At 37.6% G+C, this 18,201-nt stretch overlaps 1 protein-coding gene across 4 annotated transcripts in view; it reads right to left on the bottom strand.

The window, feature by feature from the left end:
• The window catches only part of GPHN (gephyrin), a 447,008-nt gene that overhangs the window by 268,174 nt on the left and 160,633 nt on the right, over positions 1–18,201 (bottom strand). For all 4 annotated transcript variants that reach the window (XM_053673316.1, XM_053673315.1, XM_053673317.1 and 1 more), the window contains exon 3: positions 6,313–6,370. In XM_053673316.1, the coding sequence (XP_053529291.1) occupies positions 6,313–6,370 (58 nt within the window). The remainder of the gene's footprint in view (positions 1–6,312; positions 6,371–18,201) is intronic.

Here is an 18,201-nt window from a genome sequence, read left to right as displayed (position 1 = left end):
TTCTTGCTCTTACTCTTCTCCTTCTGGCACCTTTATGATTTGGATGTCAGGAAGTTTAAAGTTGTCCCATAGGTTCCTAAGCCTCTCCTCATTTTTTTGAATTCTTACTTATTCATTCTGTTCTGGTTGACTGTTTATTTCTTCCTTCTGTTTCAAATCATTGATTTGAGTCCCAGTTTCCTTTTCTTCACTGTTGGTTCCCTGTACATTTTCCTTTATTTCACTTTTCATAGCTTTTACATTTTCCTCTATTTTGCGACCATACTCAACCAATTCTGTGCACATACTGGTTACCAGTGTTCTGAACTGTGCATCTGATAGGTTGGCTATCTCTTCGTCAGTTACTTGTATATTTTCTGGAGCTTTGATCTGTTCTTTCATTTGAACCCATTTTGTTGTCTCGGTGTGCCTGTTATGTAGTGAGGGGTGGAGCTTTAGGTATTTGCCAGGGAGGGGCAAACTGCATTGCTGTGTTGTGGTGCCATCGATGGGCAAAGGGACCAAGAAGGAACACTGCCACTTGCTTGCTCCCAGCTGGCTTTCAGTCACCTCCCCTACTTCCCAGAAGCAAATTTGGCCCTTCTGGTGCTGATTCTTGTGGGGGTGGGCTTGTGTATGTTCTAGGACCCTATCAGTCTCCCCAGTGAAATCTCCTGTGAGGCTGGGAGTTTCTCTCACCACCTCAACTCCCAAACATTTTTTCCATCAGAGATTTTGAGGCTTTATTTCCCTGCACTGGAATCCTGGCCTGAGTGGTCTTTCTTGCTCCCCAGTTGTTCCTCCAGTTTATCTGCATGCAAATGTGGGGCTGCCCAGCTGCTGCCTCACCCACCCTGGTCCTCTAGTTGTTGCCTTGATGTGAGTCCTCTCCATCCCTCCTATCTGTATGGATGAATGTTTCTTTTTTACTTCCTTGGTTGTCAGACTTCCATATAGTTCAATTTTCTGGCATTTTTTGGTTGTGTTTGGTTTTAAATTTGTTGTTGTTCTTTTGGTTGTGGGAGGAGGCCAAGTATGCTGCCTACACCTCCAACTTGGCTGGAAGTCTCTCTTTAAAATAACTACACACAAGCTGGTAGTGTAAATTGGCTTAACTACCTTGGAAGACAGTGATTTCATCTAGAAAAGTAGCAAATACACACTACTTAAAGACCAGGAATTCCTTTCTCAGTATATATTCAGAGAAACTTTTACACAGGATGGTTTTATAAGAAGTTTTCATAATAACTACAACTGGAAACAGGCTGAATGTCCATCAACGGTATTTCTCAATAATTTGTGACATGATAGATTATTTTGTGGAAGGAAGGAAGGAAGGAAGGAAGGAAGGAAGGAAGGAAGGAAGGAAGGAAGGAAGGAAGGAAGGAGGGAGAGAGAAAAGAAAGAAAAGAAAAAAGAAGAGAAAAAAGAGAAGAAAAGAAAAAAGAAAAGAAAAAACTAACTGCTATTGATGACATGGATGAATCCCAGAGTTGAGCAAATGAAGTAAAGCACAAAAGATTACATACAGTGTGACTCAATTCATATAAAGTTTAAGCAGAAGCACAAATAAATAAGTTACAATGTTTAAGAATGTGCATGTAAGTGGTAAACTGTGAGGAACAAATAATGACAAAAACTCAGGATATTGGGTGAAAAAGATGGTTGTGATTGCACCAGGAATGTATTCACTTTTTATCCCTTAAGCCTTTGGCCAAGCATCTATTCACCGTGAGGTGATTTATTGTAATTAATATATGTATATTTAATTCAAATTATGTATAAACTAAATAATGATTAATTCAAATTTAAACTCAGTTGCTCTACTTAAATAATTTAAAATCACTCAGATATTATGCAACTAAATGAGTACTACAATCAGATGTTTTACATTTCCTCCAATGAAAACAAAAAAATTATACATATTATCTGATTTCAGCTGAAAATGTTAATGGTGGTATCATATGCTGGTAAAATAATTTATAATAGTTTTTCTTCTAACACTTTAGAATGCAAGAATCAATTTCATATATTTTATGCCTTGGGCCCCAAGCTCTCTGAAGCTGTTTTAGATATAATACTAGTAGTTGATAGAAAAAAATCATATCACCAAATGTCATCTGTGAACTGTGCTTTTTTTCATAAAAATCTCTTTGGTGATAACTCATGTAACTCTACAATTTTAAAAAAACACAATGAAAGAAACTCTTTAGAGAAAAATCACTATAATAAATAGGCAACATTTCTGTGCTTAATTAAACTGAAACAATAATATATTAATCCTCTGGTTCTATAATAGTGCTTTCCACGGGGAAGGGTTTCAGTCCACTGTTATTACCTCAGGCAAATTTTTTAGATGATTGCATGTATGAGCATAGCCTCAACTAACTTGAATAATGACAATCCCAATATCAATGACAAGACAGGATTATCTTTTCTGAGTTCCAGCTGATTTATCCAATGACTGTTGGGAACTGCCCTGCCTAGTTTCAGAAGCTGCAACCCCCTCATGGTTAAGGCTGAGTGAATGATCTTGGGACCATAAGCCACTAAGGAGACAAAGCTTATCTCCCTGGCAGGGGCGCTGCCTCTGCTCCTTTTACTTCACTCTGCCTGGCTCCCAATGCTTGATCGGTTAGCTAATGACAGGTAAGATTCCTCAAGGGAGGAATGACCTAAGACAGGACAATCATGGGGAGGCCCCAGAGAAGGACTTGGGGGGCTATAGCAAAAGGGGGTGAAAGACCCTTGCCCCTTGGCTTTGACATAGCCTGAGTCCTCATTCTGTCTGTAAGAAGTCTCCTAATCTCTTGGCTGCCTTACTTCTCCTGCCTTATACTTGACACAATGACAGAGGGCAGTGCAGCCCGTGCTGGAAAGGGCGGGTTCCCCGGGTAATCAGGACAAAGAAAGAATATATAAAATCCTGTGAAACCTGCTTTGCTAAGAATACTCTCAATTAAATGATACGGGTCTGAGCAGGAAATAAGTTTGTTTCCCAAAGTTTTATAGCCCTTTAGCTAACAGACCCTGACTCAGAATAAACCCTAGTAGTTCTTTGTATGCTATCTATTGTTTGATCTTTACTGCCTGACAATGATTAATGAGCTTTACCTGTACTCCTGTGCAAAATGAACCCAATAAAAGCCCACTGAGGAAAAGGCGCTTGGCCCTTCTCCTTTGAGACATCGGCCACCTTTCCTCCCCAAGAAGATCATGTCTTGGTAGACTTATTCTCATCTGTGGTGGCTGGCAGCGGGCCAGGGGGTGGGGACCTGCGGGTGGAGCCCCCCCACAAATGACTTAGTGAATATTTGGTTATCTGAGAGAGACACATAATACAAAGTAAGTAAGTCCAAAACTTACACTCTTTTCTCTCAACTTAGTCCTTTTCTTGTATTTTCTCTTCAAGTTAACAGTTAATACAATCTACTCAATTTCCTAATCCAAACACCTGAGTCCATCTTTCCTAAACATTCAATAAATCACCAAGTATTTTTTTATTCTACTTTAATATTTCTTGAATCTGAGTTTATTAAGCCTTACTGCCACCACTTTAGCTCAAGTTTTAATCATTTTGTGCCTATATTCCTGCCACCTGCTCTCCTTCATTATAGATGGAAACTCCTCTTCACTGAAATAATTTTTCTCATTCATCACAGAAAAACCTAAAAAATTTTACCAAACTGATTATGTTACTTTCTATCTTCAAATCCCATGATGGCACCCTGTAGTTTTCAGCATAAAATCTATATTTCTTAACATGGCATAAAGGCCCAGTGTCAGCCCTATAGCTCAACAGTTTATTTTATACCCTGTGATCTGTTGCCACATTATCTCATTTTTACATGCTTTCACAGAATACAGAACTATATAAAACTCCAGCTTGCTGAGTTCTTGAAAAGACTCCTGATTATCTTTTTCAAATGGCCAAGTGTTCTTCCCATGTCTTTCAAGAACATTTTATTTACCTTAATTGCTTAACATATTATTATTGTAAATAAGACAGAGCACCTTTTAGAAAGATGGATTTCAGCTCTATATCCTCTATATAAATATTATTTAATTATATATATATACATATATATATATACATATATATATATATTGATTGATTATCCAAAGCTTCCACAGTTTAAGTTTTACTGACACATAATGCATATTTCAAGAAGTATGCTCACATTATTCTGACCCTTTAAACCCTTGATTATATTTCTGGAAGTAATGGATCACAATTAATTTTAAGAAACTCACCTTTATTAATTCCCATTTTCTCTTTTGAAAAACGAGAAATCTGGATTAGACCAAAGGTTCCTCCCAGCCAATTATTTTGTGAAATTATATCACATTTCATGCTGTTGACACTGCTTTTTTTAAGTCTCTTGACACTGCTTTTTTTAAATGCTAGAATATAACCATGGCATTAATTTCTGATGACTATACATAATACCTGACATACTGAAACTAATAGTATATTATATAATAAAGAACAATGAGCTCAACTAATATAAAAATTAAATAAACAAATTAAGAAATTATTTATTAAGATTGAACTTATTGAACTTGGTTTTGAAAAGTGACCAAATCAAGCTTAATGATTTGTTGAGAGCTTTACATGTCATTTTAAAGAACTTAACTCAGTACTGTTTATCCTTGACTATTGTTATACAATTGTTCAAATTCTATTTATGAAAAAGGTAGTAAGTTCAGTTTTTGTTAGATTGTAAATTAAAAAAAAATTATGGGCACTTTTACAGATGTTCCCCATTTTCCCCTCTTTGCCACCAAGGCCCTGCCCCTGGCCTTCACTACATTGTGACATTGGGCTATGCACATACTGAGGTCTGTCTAGTGAGTACCCAGCCACATAATATGAAAAATAGAAACATTTATTGAAGAAGATACAAGATACAAGAAACACTGTACATAAGACAAGGATGTCTCAGTCCCCTTCTAAGTAGGCAGTGTGGGATGTCATAGTTCTCCCAATCACCATCAGCTGTCTTGTCGTATTTTCCTGAATCTCATTCATGGTCTGAAATCTCTTCACTTTCAAAGGTAATTTTAGTTTTGGAAAAAGTCAGAAGTTGCAGGGTGCCAAATCTGGGCTATAGTGGGGCTGAGTCAGCTGGGTGGTCTGATGTTTTGCCAAAAAAATTCTGCAGGAGACATGATGTATGAGTGGGCATGTTGGCGTGATGAAGCTGTCAATCACCAGTTGCTTGTAGCTGTGGCCTTCTGAATCATCCAATAGTTCCCATGCAGGAATATGCAAAATTTGATGCAGATTCATTGCTCTACTTGCTCAGTCATTTTGAATCTGACAGTGACAGAGTACACATGCCACTCAATGGCATTCACTGCCCTCACTGACTAGTACACTGGAGTTGTCATTGTTCACGCATGAGCATTCCAGTCCACTCTCCTTGGCTGCCAGTTTACTTTGAAGTCGCACAAACCATTCTCCTTACATTAATAATGGCTGGACTTTTTCTGGACAGACCTTGTCATATACATATATGTATTTTGGCTAAATTACTTTTAAACAAGAGCCACATGTTATGTTAGAAGACCAACAGTCCATAGGATTTAGTAAAATGTTAGAGACACACAGAAGATTGTAGTAATGCTTTAATTTTTAAAAAGGTCAGTTTTAAATTTTATACTGTACTGTACTGTAAATTTTAAATTAAAATATTGTTTCCAAAGGAACCAGAAAATATTTACTAGAAGACTAATATTATTTATAACTGCTGCAAGCTCATAGGGAAAAGAGATTAAAACAAGATAAAAAGATAATACATTGTGCATGCTAATGCTTACATGTAGTGTTTTCTTAAGTATATTTTCAATGAATTTCACAGGAGAGGGTTCCTTTTTGATTCTCTTCACATTTTTTATAGAAATGCATTGATAATGTTAGATGAAATCTGATGGTGGTTATCTGATATATATACACACACATATAAATGCATAGAGTCTGGCATAAATAATGTCCCATTTTTATTACAGAATCTTATAAAATCATAGGCAAACAATTCTGTAACATAACAATATCACACTCAAGCTTACCATATGACATACTAGGTGAAGTCTTCAAATTAAAACTATTAATTACTACACCCATATTATTAGCCTACCAACCACACTCAACAGGCACTCCTTTTGCTGGACCCTGTGCCTGTGTGTGTACAAAATTCAAATAGGATAACTGGGAATTAAATGCTATACTAACACACCTAAATATTCAACAGCATAAAGAATAAGATATTATTCTCCCAATTCCCACCAAGATACTAAATCTTTGTAGAGGTGAAAAATGCCATACTATACCTTGATTTCTTCTATTTCATCTGGTACTATCTTGTATGCTGATATCGTCCCACCCAACCTGAAATCAGAGGAAAATATTCTCAAAGCTGGCAATAGTGCATAAAAAAATAAAACTATTTCTGCTAGTAACATCACAATGCTACCAATAATCCCCAATGTCCACCCCAATAATTGTGGAGGAAAAAACAACCATTTTGTGATTAATTTTTCCATATAGTAGTTAAAAGGAAGTGGATAATGAATGACTACCGAATGAGAAAAAACATTAAGTTAGATTTTTAACCATACTAAACTTTTATGATCGATGGTTTTAATGAATCTGAAATGGTCAGTTTTGCTGATAGATTGTCACTAAGATATATCAAAACGAAATGGCAGTTATGGTATTTGCTTTTTTTGTTTTGTTTTTTTATAACAGACTTTATTTTTTACATAGTTTTAGGTTTACAGATAAATTAAGCAATAAGTAAAGAAATTTATTTCACAGACGCCCCACCACAGTTTTCTTTCTTAAAATTACTCATTAGTGTGGTATATTTGTCACAACTGATAAAACAGTACTGATTTTGCTTCCTTTAGGAAAAATAATTTAAAAGAGGATTCAGAGAGATTTGTGTATGCAGCACTGTGCAATGAAAAAAGACGATGTTCGAGGGTTACAAATTTAATGTTTAATATATGATCTTTGCCTTGAGGCAGTAATGTCATGACATGTCATGTTCATGTGTTTGAAATATTTTTGGAAAGCAACTAAGGTTTATGTAACACCTAACACTTCCTAGGCATGTTATATATGATCTAATTTAACTGTTATAACTGTCTTCATTGTAAAAAATGGGGAAATTGAGACACAGAAATATTCAGTAATTTTCTTAAGTAACTGAAGTACTTAGTAAGTAAAGGTGCTAATTAACATATACATTAAGTATAAAATACATACCAGACTTTAAATACTTAGTATAAAAAAGGTTAATTTTAAAATAGTGATTACATGTTAAAATAACATTGTAGAGATACTGAGTTAAATAAGCTATACTGTATTAAAATTAATTTCATTGACTTCTTTTGAGTTTTTAAAATGTGCTACTAAAAATTTTAAATTACATCTATGGCTTGCATTTGTGGCTACTATCATATCTCTATCAGACCGGTGCTCTAGGTTCTTAAAATTCCTAGATACCTACCTAATACTGCTCTAATTCAGTGCTTAAAAAGGAACTTTCTGATTATGTATTTGACTTTATAAGTACTAGATACCAGAAAAGGAGTATCAAAAGTAAGGAACTTATAGATACTTTAGGATATCTCCTGTCTCATATATATTAATAAATGACACTCTTGTTTCCATTAGAAAATAACAATCTAACCAAATTATCTTTATTGAAAACTCTACATTTAAACTCTTTGATGTTACCATTTATTCTTGCTAATAGAACTAGTGTTCAGATCATTATTTGAGATTTCACATACTTAAAGTGTCATGATTGAATGATAAAAAAAAACTAATGAAATTTAACTTAATTCATATCATATTAGGTATATAATTGATGTGCTAAATAAGACCACAGTAAAATAACTAGAGCAGCACTGCATGTTACTAAAATGACAAATTATATAACTCTGTAGGAGGTTTAAAACAGCTATTTAAAAATCATTTTCATTGTCAGTTATTAAAGCTATACAATTAGGAGTTAAGATTGTTGGTTGTTGGGGTATTAGTATACACATTAGAGCAAAAACACTACTGAAAACTTAAGGACTTCCATTTATAGCCTTTACAAATAATGAGTGCATTGTTTTATTCATTGAGTTCATAGTATGTAATAGATACAATCAAGAGTATGACAAAGCAAAGAAACAAAAATTTTTGTAGGGAAGCAGATGAATACACAAATATCTGTAATAACACACTACAAGTAATGGATCTAGTATACTCACTAGATAGAGACTGAAAGTTTGAAGTTATTTCAAGGTAAAAGTTTTAAAGTACCTATCATTGTAAAGTAGACTGGCTATAATATAAGCAGTCTACAATGCCTATTACATAAATGGCATAGATTACAGAAATATTTCAATTCATTAGTACAATGATTCAAAGATGCCATGGTATTAATGTTTGATTTACAGAAGGAAAATAAAAAGAAATTTGCTATGATGAACTTCAATTTTACTCAACAAACAACTTGTTTTTCTTTTGATAAATGCTGACTAACACTACCTCAAATATTGCCTTTCCTGGAATCCCAACCTGGGGAAGGTAAACTTCCAGATTAGTATTCCTACATCAACTTCAAACCAATGATAATGGTTTCAACTGTTAAGGCAGGTTAAGTGGGGATGGAGAGTCACACAGGAGGGTGGCACAGGGGGGATAAATGGTGACGGAGGAAGACTTGATGGGATGGTGAACACATAATATAACATACAGATGCTGTATTACAGAGTTATACACCTTAAACCTATATAAGTTTTAAAGTAATGTCACTCCAATAAATACAATAAGAATAAAACTTAAAAAAAAAAAAAAAAAAGGCAGGTAGCCCTAACTGGTGTGGCTCAGTTGATTTAGGATCATCCTATAAACTGAAAAGTCATGGGTTCGATTGTCAGTCAGGGCATATGCCTAGATTAAAGGGTTTGGTCCCTGGTCAGGATGCACATGAAAGGCAACTCACTGATGTTTCCTTCTCTCATCAATGCTACTCTCCCTCTTTCTCTCCTTCGCTTCCCCTCTCTCTAAAATACATAACTATGCCCTCAGGAAAGGATAAAAAATGGCAGATAAAATATATGATTTAATGTATTGCTACTTCTTTTAAAATGAATGTAGGACATAAATATTATGCATATGAATAGTACATTGACAAAATAGGGTAATCATATGATTGAATGACTAAAAACATGGGAAAGTTGGAGTGTGTCTGTATTATACCAACAAAGAAATGAGAAAGGAGGTTAAAACTGATAAAAACACCAGGAAAAAATTAGTAAAAAAGAAACTGCCCAGGATTCCACAATGGCTGCAGAGTAGATGGAAGCTAAACTCACCTGTTCCCAGTGCCGAAATGTTTTACAGGTAAATTATAGACCAATCAACCTGAATAACCAACTAAATACTAGCTGAACTAAAATACAGCCATACCCGGGTCCTCATCAGCTTCAGAACTCATCAAACCCTGTGCTCACTGCATTTTGACAAGAAAAAATGTTTCAGCACTTGGCACTTGCTCGGGACTCATCACACCTGATAGAACTTGTATGAGTCACAATGCTGCTCCGCAAGAGAAAGTGCTTCACCACTTGTCATGTTAGGTACTCAGCAGTTTCGGTACCCTTCTCGAGTTCTGAAACAAATTAACAATGAGTCCTGAGGCACCACGGTACTGCAACCAAGCATTTACAGAAGAACCCACACCAAGACTAGTAAGAAGGACGAAGATTTAGAAAGGGCTGGCCCCTGGACCCATGTGTGGTGGCTGAAAAGCTGGAGGGATATCTTGGCTACAAAGCTGCCCCCTCACCCAGGAGTGTGGAATCTCTACCCCAGGCAGGGATCCTAAACAGAGCAACAGAGATGGGAAGAGGAGCCTACTAGTATCTGATTATGATAATCAGTGCCGTCCACCCGAGAAAGAAGAGAGTCAGAGACCCAGAACCCACCATCCCAGGGTCAAATACTTATTATTACCACACAAGCATGGGGAGTGCAGTGCCTGGTCCTACAACTATAGGTGACAACACTCTGCTGTGCTTAGGTACTGCAGAGGGTCTGCTGACTGCACCCAGCAGGGATCTTTGGGGTGCTCTTTTTCTGGAGAAGCTCTTGGTGGGGACTCAAGCAGTGACTGAACTGTGTAGCTTTGGAAAGCAGACCAATCTTCCCTACCTCAAGCACCATGTTAAATCACCTGGCCTGCCCTTCCACTCTGTGGCCCCACCCTGATGAGTTTAGTTGTTAGTTCGGGTAAAAGAGCCATGCAGAGTTGGGTCTTTCAGAGTATATCTCCTGAGGAAGCTTTTAACTGGGAATCTCTCAGGTAGATAGTGGGTTCTATGGCTAGATCCTGAGGGGATGGGGGTGCTTCTACCTTCCCTGTGAGCTCAGGCCGTGCTATACTTCAAAGGAGAAGAAGTGACCACCCCACTCCTACAGGCTTGCTGGCATCACTCGCAATGGGAGATTGTTTGGATTTGTCCTTCGAAGTCCCAGTGGCTACACTGTACTGAGCTCAGTTCTGCAGGGGCAATGGAGTACTGCTCAGATCTGGGTTATTCAGAGTGTGTCTTCCTCAGAGGCTACTGTCTAGGACCAGAAAAAAGTACTTGTCCCCCTCCTGCGGGTATGCCCAGCACACCCTAATGGGAGACTCTTTAGATATGTTCTCCCCAATCCTGGTAGCTCTACCCTGCTGAGTTTGCTCCTGCAGAGGAGATGGCTGGCTGCACCCAACCTGAAACTGCAGCATGCTCTTCCTGGAAGAGTTAGGGTTGGAGACTCTGGCAGAGACTGCGTGGTTAGGCTCTGGGCCACTTTCCCCTCATTGAGTGCCTGACTGCGTAGCTCCTAGGAAGGGAATCCACTAACCCTGATCTCCTGGCCCCAGTCACCCAACCCTACCAAGCCCTCAAGCTTTGGAAGGGTCTGTGGGTCACAGCCAGTCTGAGCCAACTCTGCATTCTTTATTTGGAAGGCTCTGGAGGAAGACCAGTCACTGGGCTATGATGCTGTATGTGGGGGCTTGCTCTGTTTGTATTTCAGTCCCTTCTGCTACTTCCCACAAGCAAATGGGCCCTTCTGGTGCTGGTTCCAGGTGGGTGGGGCTTGTGTACGTTCTAGGACCTTGTGGGTCTCTCCCACAAACTCTCCTGTGAGGCTGGGAGTCTCTCCCGGCACCTCAGCCCTCAAAAGTGTTTTCAATCAGTGCTTTTAGGCTTTATTTCCCGTCTCTGGGTCCCTGGGTTGCACAGTCTGTTTCGCTGCCCATTTTCGCCTGGTTTATCTGCGCATGAATGTGTGACTGCAGTCAGCCAGTGGCCTTGCACACCTCACTGGGTCTGCTCGTTTCCTCCATGAATCAGGGGTCTGATAGCCCCATACCACCTGCTGCTCGGGTCTGCCAGCTACTGCTTGTTCCTGCCATGACCCCTCTCTGCCAACGCTGACTCTGCCCCTCTTACCAGTCTGGATGAATGATTGTCGGACTTCTGTACAGTTCAATTTTCTGTCTGTTTTGGTAGTCTTTTTGTTTCTAAATCTTTGTTGTCCTTCATTTTGGTTGTGTAAGGAGGCACAATGTTTCCACCTACGCCTCCAACTTGGCCAGAAGTCCCTTCAAGTGTATTCTTTCTTTTACAATGAGGACAGTGTGTTATAATGGAAAAAACAGGAGATTTGGAATGAGTCTCTAGTCTGCCTGAGTACAGTAATTATGGAATACTTATAGTATGTTAAATTTATAGGTATATTAAATCAAGTTGTGTTTTATGATACCATGAAAATAGAAATGTCATTTTCAGAAATCAGTTCAAAGGTCAAAATTAACCATTGGTAAAGTTTCTATTAAGTTAGTTGTAATAAGGGCATAAAAAAAGATGAGTTAAAGTAAGTTTATTCTTGATTTTTGTTAAAAACACTTATAACTTACTTGTTTTCTTTAATTACTTCTAGATTATGAAGGATTTAAGCATCTATGTTCATCAGGGATATTGGCCTGTAATTTTCTCCCTTTGTAGTATCTTTATCTGGTTTTAGAATTAGGATAATGCTGGCCTCGTTAAAAGAGCTTAGAAGACTCCCTCCTCCTGAATTTTTCAAAATAGTTAGAGAAGGATAAGTATTAATTCTTACTTGACTGTTTGGTAAAATTCTCCTGTGAAGCCATTCCAGTCCAGGACTTCTGTTTGCTGGGAGTTTATTTTATTTTTTAATTACTGCTTCAACTTCCTTAGCTGTAATCAGTCTATTCCGGTTTTGATTCTTCCTGATCCAATTTTTGAATATTGTATGTTTCTAGGAATTTATTTATTTCACCCAGGTTGTTCAACTTCTTGGCATATAGTTGTTCATAATAATTTCTTATAATCCTTTGACTTTCTGTGATGCCAATGTTAGTTCTCTTTTATTTTTTATTTTATTTATTTGCTTCCTTTCTCTTTTTTTTCTTGATGGGTCTGGATAAAGGTTGGTCAATCTCATTTATCTTTTTAAAGAACCGGTTCTTGGTTTCATTAATTTTTTATATTGTTTTTTTAACCTCCATGTCATTTATTTCCTCTCTGACCTTTATTATTTCCTTCCTTCAACTTTCTCTGGACTCTTTGTTCATTTTGTAATTCTTTTAGGTATAGCATTAGACTGTCTGAGATTTTCCTTGCTTCTTTTGAGGTAGGCCTGTAATGCTATTATGAAAGTCCCTCTCAGGAGTGCTTTCACTGTGTCCCATAGATTTTGGATTGTAGTAGATGTTTAGTTGTTTCTAGGCAGCTTTAGATAACTCCTTTCATCTCACTGTTAACTCATTTATTGTTTAATAACATGCTATCTAGCCTCCATGTGTTTTAATGTTTTAAATTTTTTATTGTAATTGATTTCTATTGATAGTTTCATATCAGAGAATAGGCTTGATATGATTTCAGTCTTCTTGGATTTATTAAGACTTAACTTGTGTCTTAACATGTGCTCTTTCTCTGAGAATGTTCCCTGTGCACTTGAGAAGAATGTATATTTTGTTGCTTTGGGATAAAATGTTTTGTATCAATTAAATCCATTTGATCCACTGTGTCATTTAAGGTCACTGTTGCGTTGCTGATTTTTGTCTGGAAGATTTATCCATTGATGCCAGTGGAGTGTTAAAATCCTCTACTATAAGTGGAACCTAATCAACAAAATAAGCAAGCAAGCAAAATATAACCAGAAACACTGAAATGGGAAACAAACTGACAGTAACTAGGGGGCAGAGGGATAATGGGGGAAAATAGGGGAAGGTCCATCAAGGAACATGTGTGGCGGACATGTGGACAAAGCCAAAGAGGATAGGTTCAAGGGTGGGAGGGGGGATGGGTGGAGTGAGGGGGGTGGTGGGATGAAAATGGAGACAAGAATACTTGAACGGCAATAATAAAAAATCCCCCACTGTGACTGTATTCCTATTGATCTTCTCCTTAATGTTCACAAGATGCTCTTTGTATATTTATGTGCTCCTATGTTGGCTGTATATATGTTTACAAAAGTTATATACAGTTGTTATGGCCTTTGTTTTGAAGTCTGTTTTATCTGATATGAGTATTACTACTCCAGATTTTTTTTTGTTTCAATTTGCATGGAATATTCTTTCTATCCCTTCACTTTCATTATGTACACATCCTTCGTTCTAAGGTGGGTCTCTTGTAGACCACATATATATGGATTATGTATTCTTATCCATTAAGCTACCCTATGTTTTTTGATTGGAGCACTTGATTCACATTTGAAGTTATTATTAAAAGGTACTTATTTATTGCCATTTTATTCTTTATTCCTATGTTCCTTTCTTAAGCATGTCTTTCTTTTTTCCTCTTCTTAAAACAGGCGTTTTGCCCTGGCTGATGTAGCTCAGTGGATTGAGCGCGGGCCTGCGAACCAAACAACCGTGGTTCAATTCCCAGTCAGGGCACATGCCTGGGTTGCAGGCCAGTTCCCAGCAGGGGATGCTCAAGAGGCAACCATACATTGATATTTCTCTCCCTCTCTCCTTTCCTTCCTCTCTAAAGATTAAAAAAACAACAACACAGGCCTTTTAACATTTCTTGCAGTACTCTTTTAGTGGAAATGAACTCCTTTAGTTAGTTAGTCTGGAAAGCTCTTTATTTTACCTTGATTTTTTTTAAAGATTTTATTTATTTATCTTTAGAGAGAAAGGGAAGGAGAGAAGGAGAGAAACATCAATGTGTGGTTGCCTCTCATGAGTCCCCGCCGGGAACTGGCCTGCAACCCAGGCATGTGCCCTGACTGGGTATCGAAAGGCGATCGTGTGGTTCGCAGGCCCGCGCTCAATCCACTGAGCTATGCCAGCCAGGTCACCTTGAATTTTAAATGACATCCATACTGGATAAAGTAGTCTTCGCTAAGTCCTTTCTTTTCTTTCTTTTTTATATTTTTCCTTTTAATTGAATATATTGGGGTGACACTGGTTAACAGTATATGCAGGTTTGAGGTGCATGATTTTACAACACATCATTTCAACACTGTATTGCGTTCATTACCCAAAGTAAAGTCTCCTTCCATTAGTAGGTCCTTAATTTTTATTACTTTGACTATGTCATGACAGTCCCTTCTGGCCTAAAGTTTTTGTGTTGAGAAATCAACTGACAGCCTTGTGGGAGCTCTTTTGTAGGTAATTAATTGCTTTTCTCTTGCTGAATATAAGATTCTCCCTTTGTCTTCAACCTTTAGCATTTCAATTATGATGTGTTTTGATATGGGAGTCTTTGAGTTTATCTTTATTGGGATTCTCTGTGCTTCCTAAACTTGTCTGACTTCTTCCTTCACCAGGTTAGGGAAGTTTTCAGCCATTATTTCGTTAAACAGGTTCTCTGTTCCTTGCTCATTCTCTTTTCCTTTTGGTACTCGTACAATGTGAATGTTATTACGCTTGATGTTGTCCCTTATGTCCCTTAGACTTTCATAATTATTTAAAAATTTCTCTTCTTTCTGATGCTCCGCTTGGGTGCTTACTGTTGTCCTATAAATCACTGATTTGATCCTCTGCTTCATCTAACTTGCTGTTGATTCTTTCTAGTGTACTTATTTTAGATATTATATTCTGCATATCTGATTGATTCTTTTTTATGATTTCTATGTTCTCTTTTAATGCTTACTCTCTCTTTGTTGAAATTCTCACAGATATCATTCATTCTTCCCCTAAGGTCCTTGAGCATTTTTATAACCACTGTTATAAACTTTGCATCTGGCTTCTTTGGTTGATTCCATTTCATTTACTTCTTTTGGAAGGTATTTCTCTTGTTGTCATATTATGGGATTTATTTCTTTGTCTCCCCATTTTGTCTCCGTGTAGTAGGTAACTATGCTGCGACTTTCAGTCTTGTTGTGTTCACTTTATAATGTATGTGTCTTGTTGGGCTCAGTGACACATTATTCTAGACCAGCTGAGCTTGGTGCCCCAGGAATGTTTCCTATGGGTTATGTGCACTCTTCTGTTTTAGTTGAGTCTTAAATGCTTTTGGCCTTTCATGGGTGAAGTTAACCCTTCAGGCTGACTATAAGGATACACCTCAATCACTGTGTATAAGTCACTGTGCAGAGGCTGCCCGCAAAAGTGGATCTGTTCCCAGCATCCTCTGGTGCCTGCCAGAATCTCCCTTTGGGTGTGCCATTTATGTGGCTAGTTGGGTGGAGCTCTGGTATGATATGAGGCCATCAGTGGTTGTGTTGGCTCTGGGTCTACTTTGGCTGAATTCAGGTACAGGTCAATGCCAGACATTGTGTTTAACTGGCCTTGGGCTACCTATGTGGAGCTACCACCCTATTCACTGTTTTTGGCTAACTGGCTCTGGATGTGTGTGGGAGGTACTAATATGTGTACAAGGGTTGGATTCTTCCAGCTTAGAGCTGCGGCAGATCTATAAAAGGTCTGAGGTTCCCCGAGGTCCGTTTCCACCTGCCAGCTACTTACCCCACACTGGGGCTCTGCCCTCATATGTAACAGGTGCGACCAGACCAAAAAATTATGGCTCAAATGGAAGAACAAAGCAAAGCCCCAGAGGCAATACTTTTAAGAAACCAAGAGACAGCCAACCTATCAGATGCACAGTTCAAAACATTGGTGATCAGGATGCTCACAGAACTGGTTGATTTTGGTTACAAATTAGATGAAAAAATGAAGCCTATACTAAGTGAAATGAAGAAAATTGCACAGGGAACCAATAGTGATGGAAAGAAAACTGGGACTCAAATCAATTGAGTGGACCAGAAGGAATAAAGAAACAACCAAACAGAAAAGAATGAAGAAATAAGAATTCAAAAAAAATGAGGAGAGGCTTAGGAACCTCCAGGCATCTTTAAACGTCCCCACATCTGAATTATAGGGGAAATCCAGAAGAGGAAAAGGAAGAGCAACTAGTGGAAAACATATCTGAACAAATAATAAAGGAGAACTCCCCCAATCTGGCAAAGGAAATAGCCTTCCAGGAAGTCCAGGAAGCTCAGAGAGTCCCAAAGAAGGTGGACCCAAGAAGGAACACACCAAGGCACATCATAATTACATTACTCAAGATTAAAATGGAGGAGAGAATTCTAGAAGCAGCAAGAGATAAGAGGATAGTCACCTACAAAGGAGTGCCCAAGACTGTCAGCTGCTTTCTCAAAAGAGACCTTACAGGCAAGAACGGGATGGAAAGCAGTGTTCCAAGTCATGAAAAGCAAGGACCCACTATACAGCAAAGATTACAAGAGCAAAGATAGAGCAAAGATTGCTCTATCCAGCAAAGCTTTCATTTAGAATGGAAGGGCAGATAAAGTACTTCCCAGATAAGGTCAAGTTTAAGGAGTTCATCATCACCAAGCCCTTATTATATGAAACGTTACAGGGACTTAAAAGAAGATAAAAAATACGAACAGTGAAAAGACAGCAAACTCACAGTTATTAACAACCACACCTAAAACAAAAACAAAAGCAAACTAAGCAAACAGCTAGAACAGGAGCAGAGCCACAGAAATGGAGATCACATGGAGGGTTAGCAAGAGGGGAGTGGGAGGAGGAAAAGGGGGGAGAAGGTTAAAAGAATAAGTAGCATAGACAGTGGGGATAAGATAGACAGGGGGAGGGCTTGGTGGGAAATGTAGAAGCTAAAAAACTTATGATACATGGACATGAACTAAAGGGGGGGAATGTGGGTGGTAGGGGGTATGCATGGTGGAGGGGAACAAAGGGGACAAAATGGGACAACTGTAATGGTATAATCAATAAAATATATTATTAAAAAAAGAATACAGTTGAGGCAGAGTTCTAGTTTACTTTAGTATATAAACACTTAAATAAAATACATACATATATAAACACTTAAATAAATATGCATGTACATATGTATATGTAATAACCATATGCACATATGGTAATACCATATGTATATGGTATTACATTGGCATTGACAGTAGTGAATAATAGTAGCAATACTATTAATAGTAGTATTGGATAGGCCAAAAAGTCTGTTACATTTTTTCTCTAAAATAAAAACACATATTTCATTTTCACCAATAATTACTGATTTAGATATTTTGAGTATGTTGCCTATCTCCCGCTATTGGCTTCTAGTGGGTAGAGGCCAGGGGTGCTGCTAAACATCTTTCAATGCATAAGACAGACCCACAGCAAAGAATTATTTGGCCAAAATGTCAATAGTATCAAGAAACTTGGCAAACAGCTTTTGTTACATTAGATCAGTCATAGCACCTTCTCTATACACTGCACAAATTTTTAATTATGTTTCTGTTGCATTTCTACCTTTCTTAAAATAATAACGTGTAATATACTGAAAATGTATATTTTCTTCCATCTTTGATATTAAAATAGTTGCACAAAAATTCACCAATTTTGATTTCTTTAAATGTACACTCATACAACTGTAAAAATACAATCTAACAAAATTGTTTTGAATGAAGTTAAAGACAATGAAACACTACTAGAGCTATCTTACAGAACAAACATAATGGACTTTTTGGCCGACCCAATATATTGAGCATTTTCTATATGCCAAGCATTATGTTAGGCTTTACATTTACTGTCTCATTTAACTCTCATAACCTATAATAATGACTATGAAAAAAATGAGAGAAGCAATTTTTCAAAGGTTTCATAACTAAGAGCTACAGAGCTGGGCTCAAGACTCAATTCC

Source organism: Artibeus jamaicensis, unplaced genomic scaffold (genome assembly GCF_021234435.1).
Source record: "Artibeus jamaicensis isolate MK-2021 breed Jamaican fruit bat unplaced genomic scaffold, CSHL_Jam_final contig_851, whole genome shotgun sequence".
Classification (NCBI taxonomy): Eukaryota; Metazoa; Chordata; class Mammalia; order Chiroptera; family Phyllostomidae; genus Artibeus; species Artibeus jamaicensis.
Note: the sequence above shows the minus strand (reverse complement) of the source record. Positions and strands in the feature narration are given on the sequence as shown.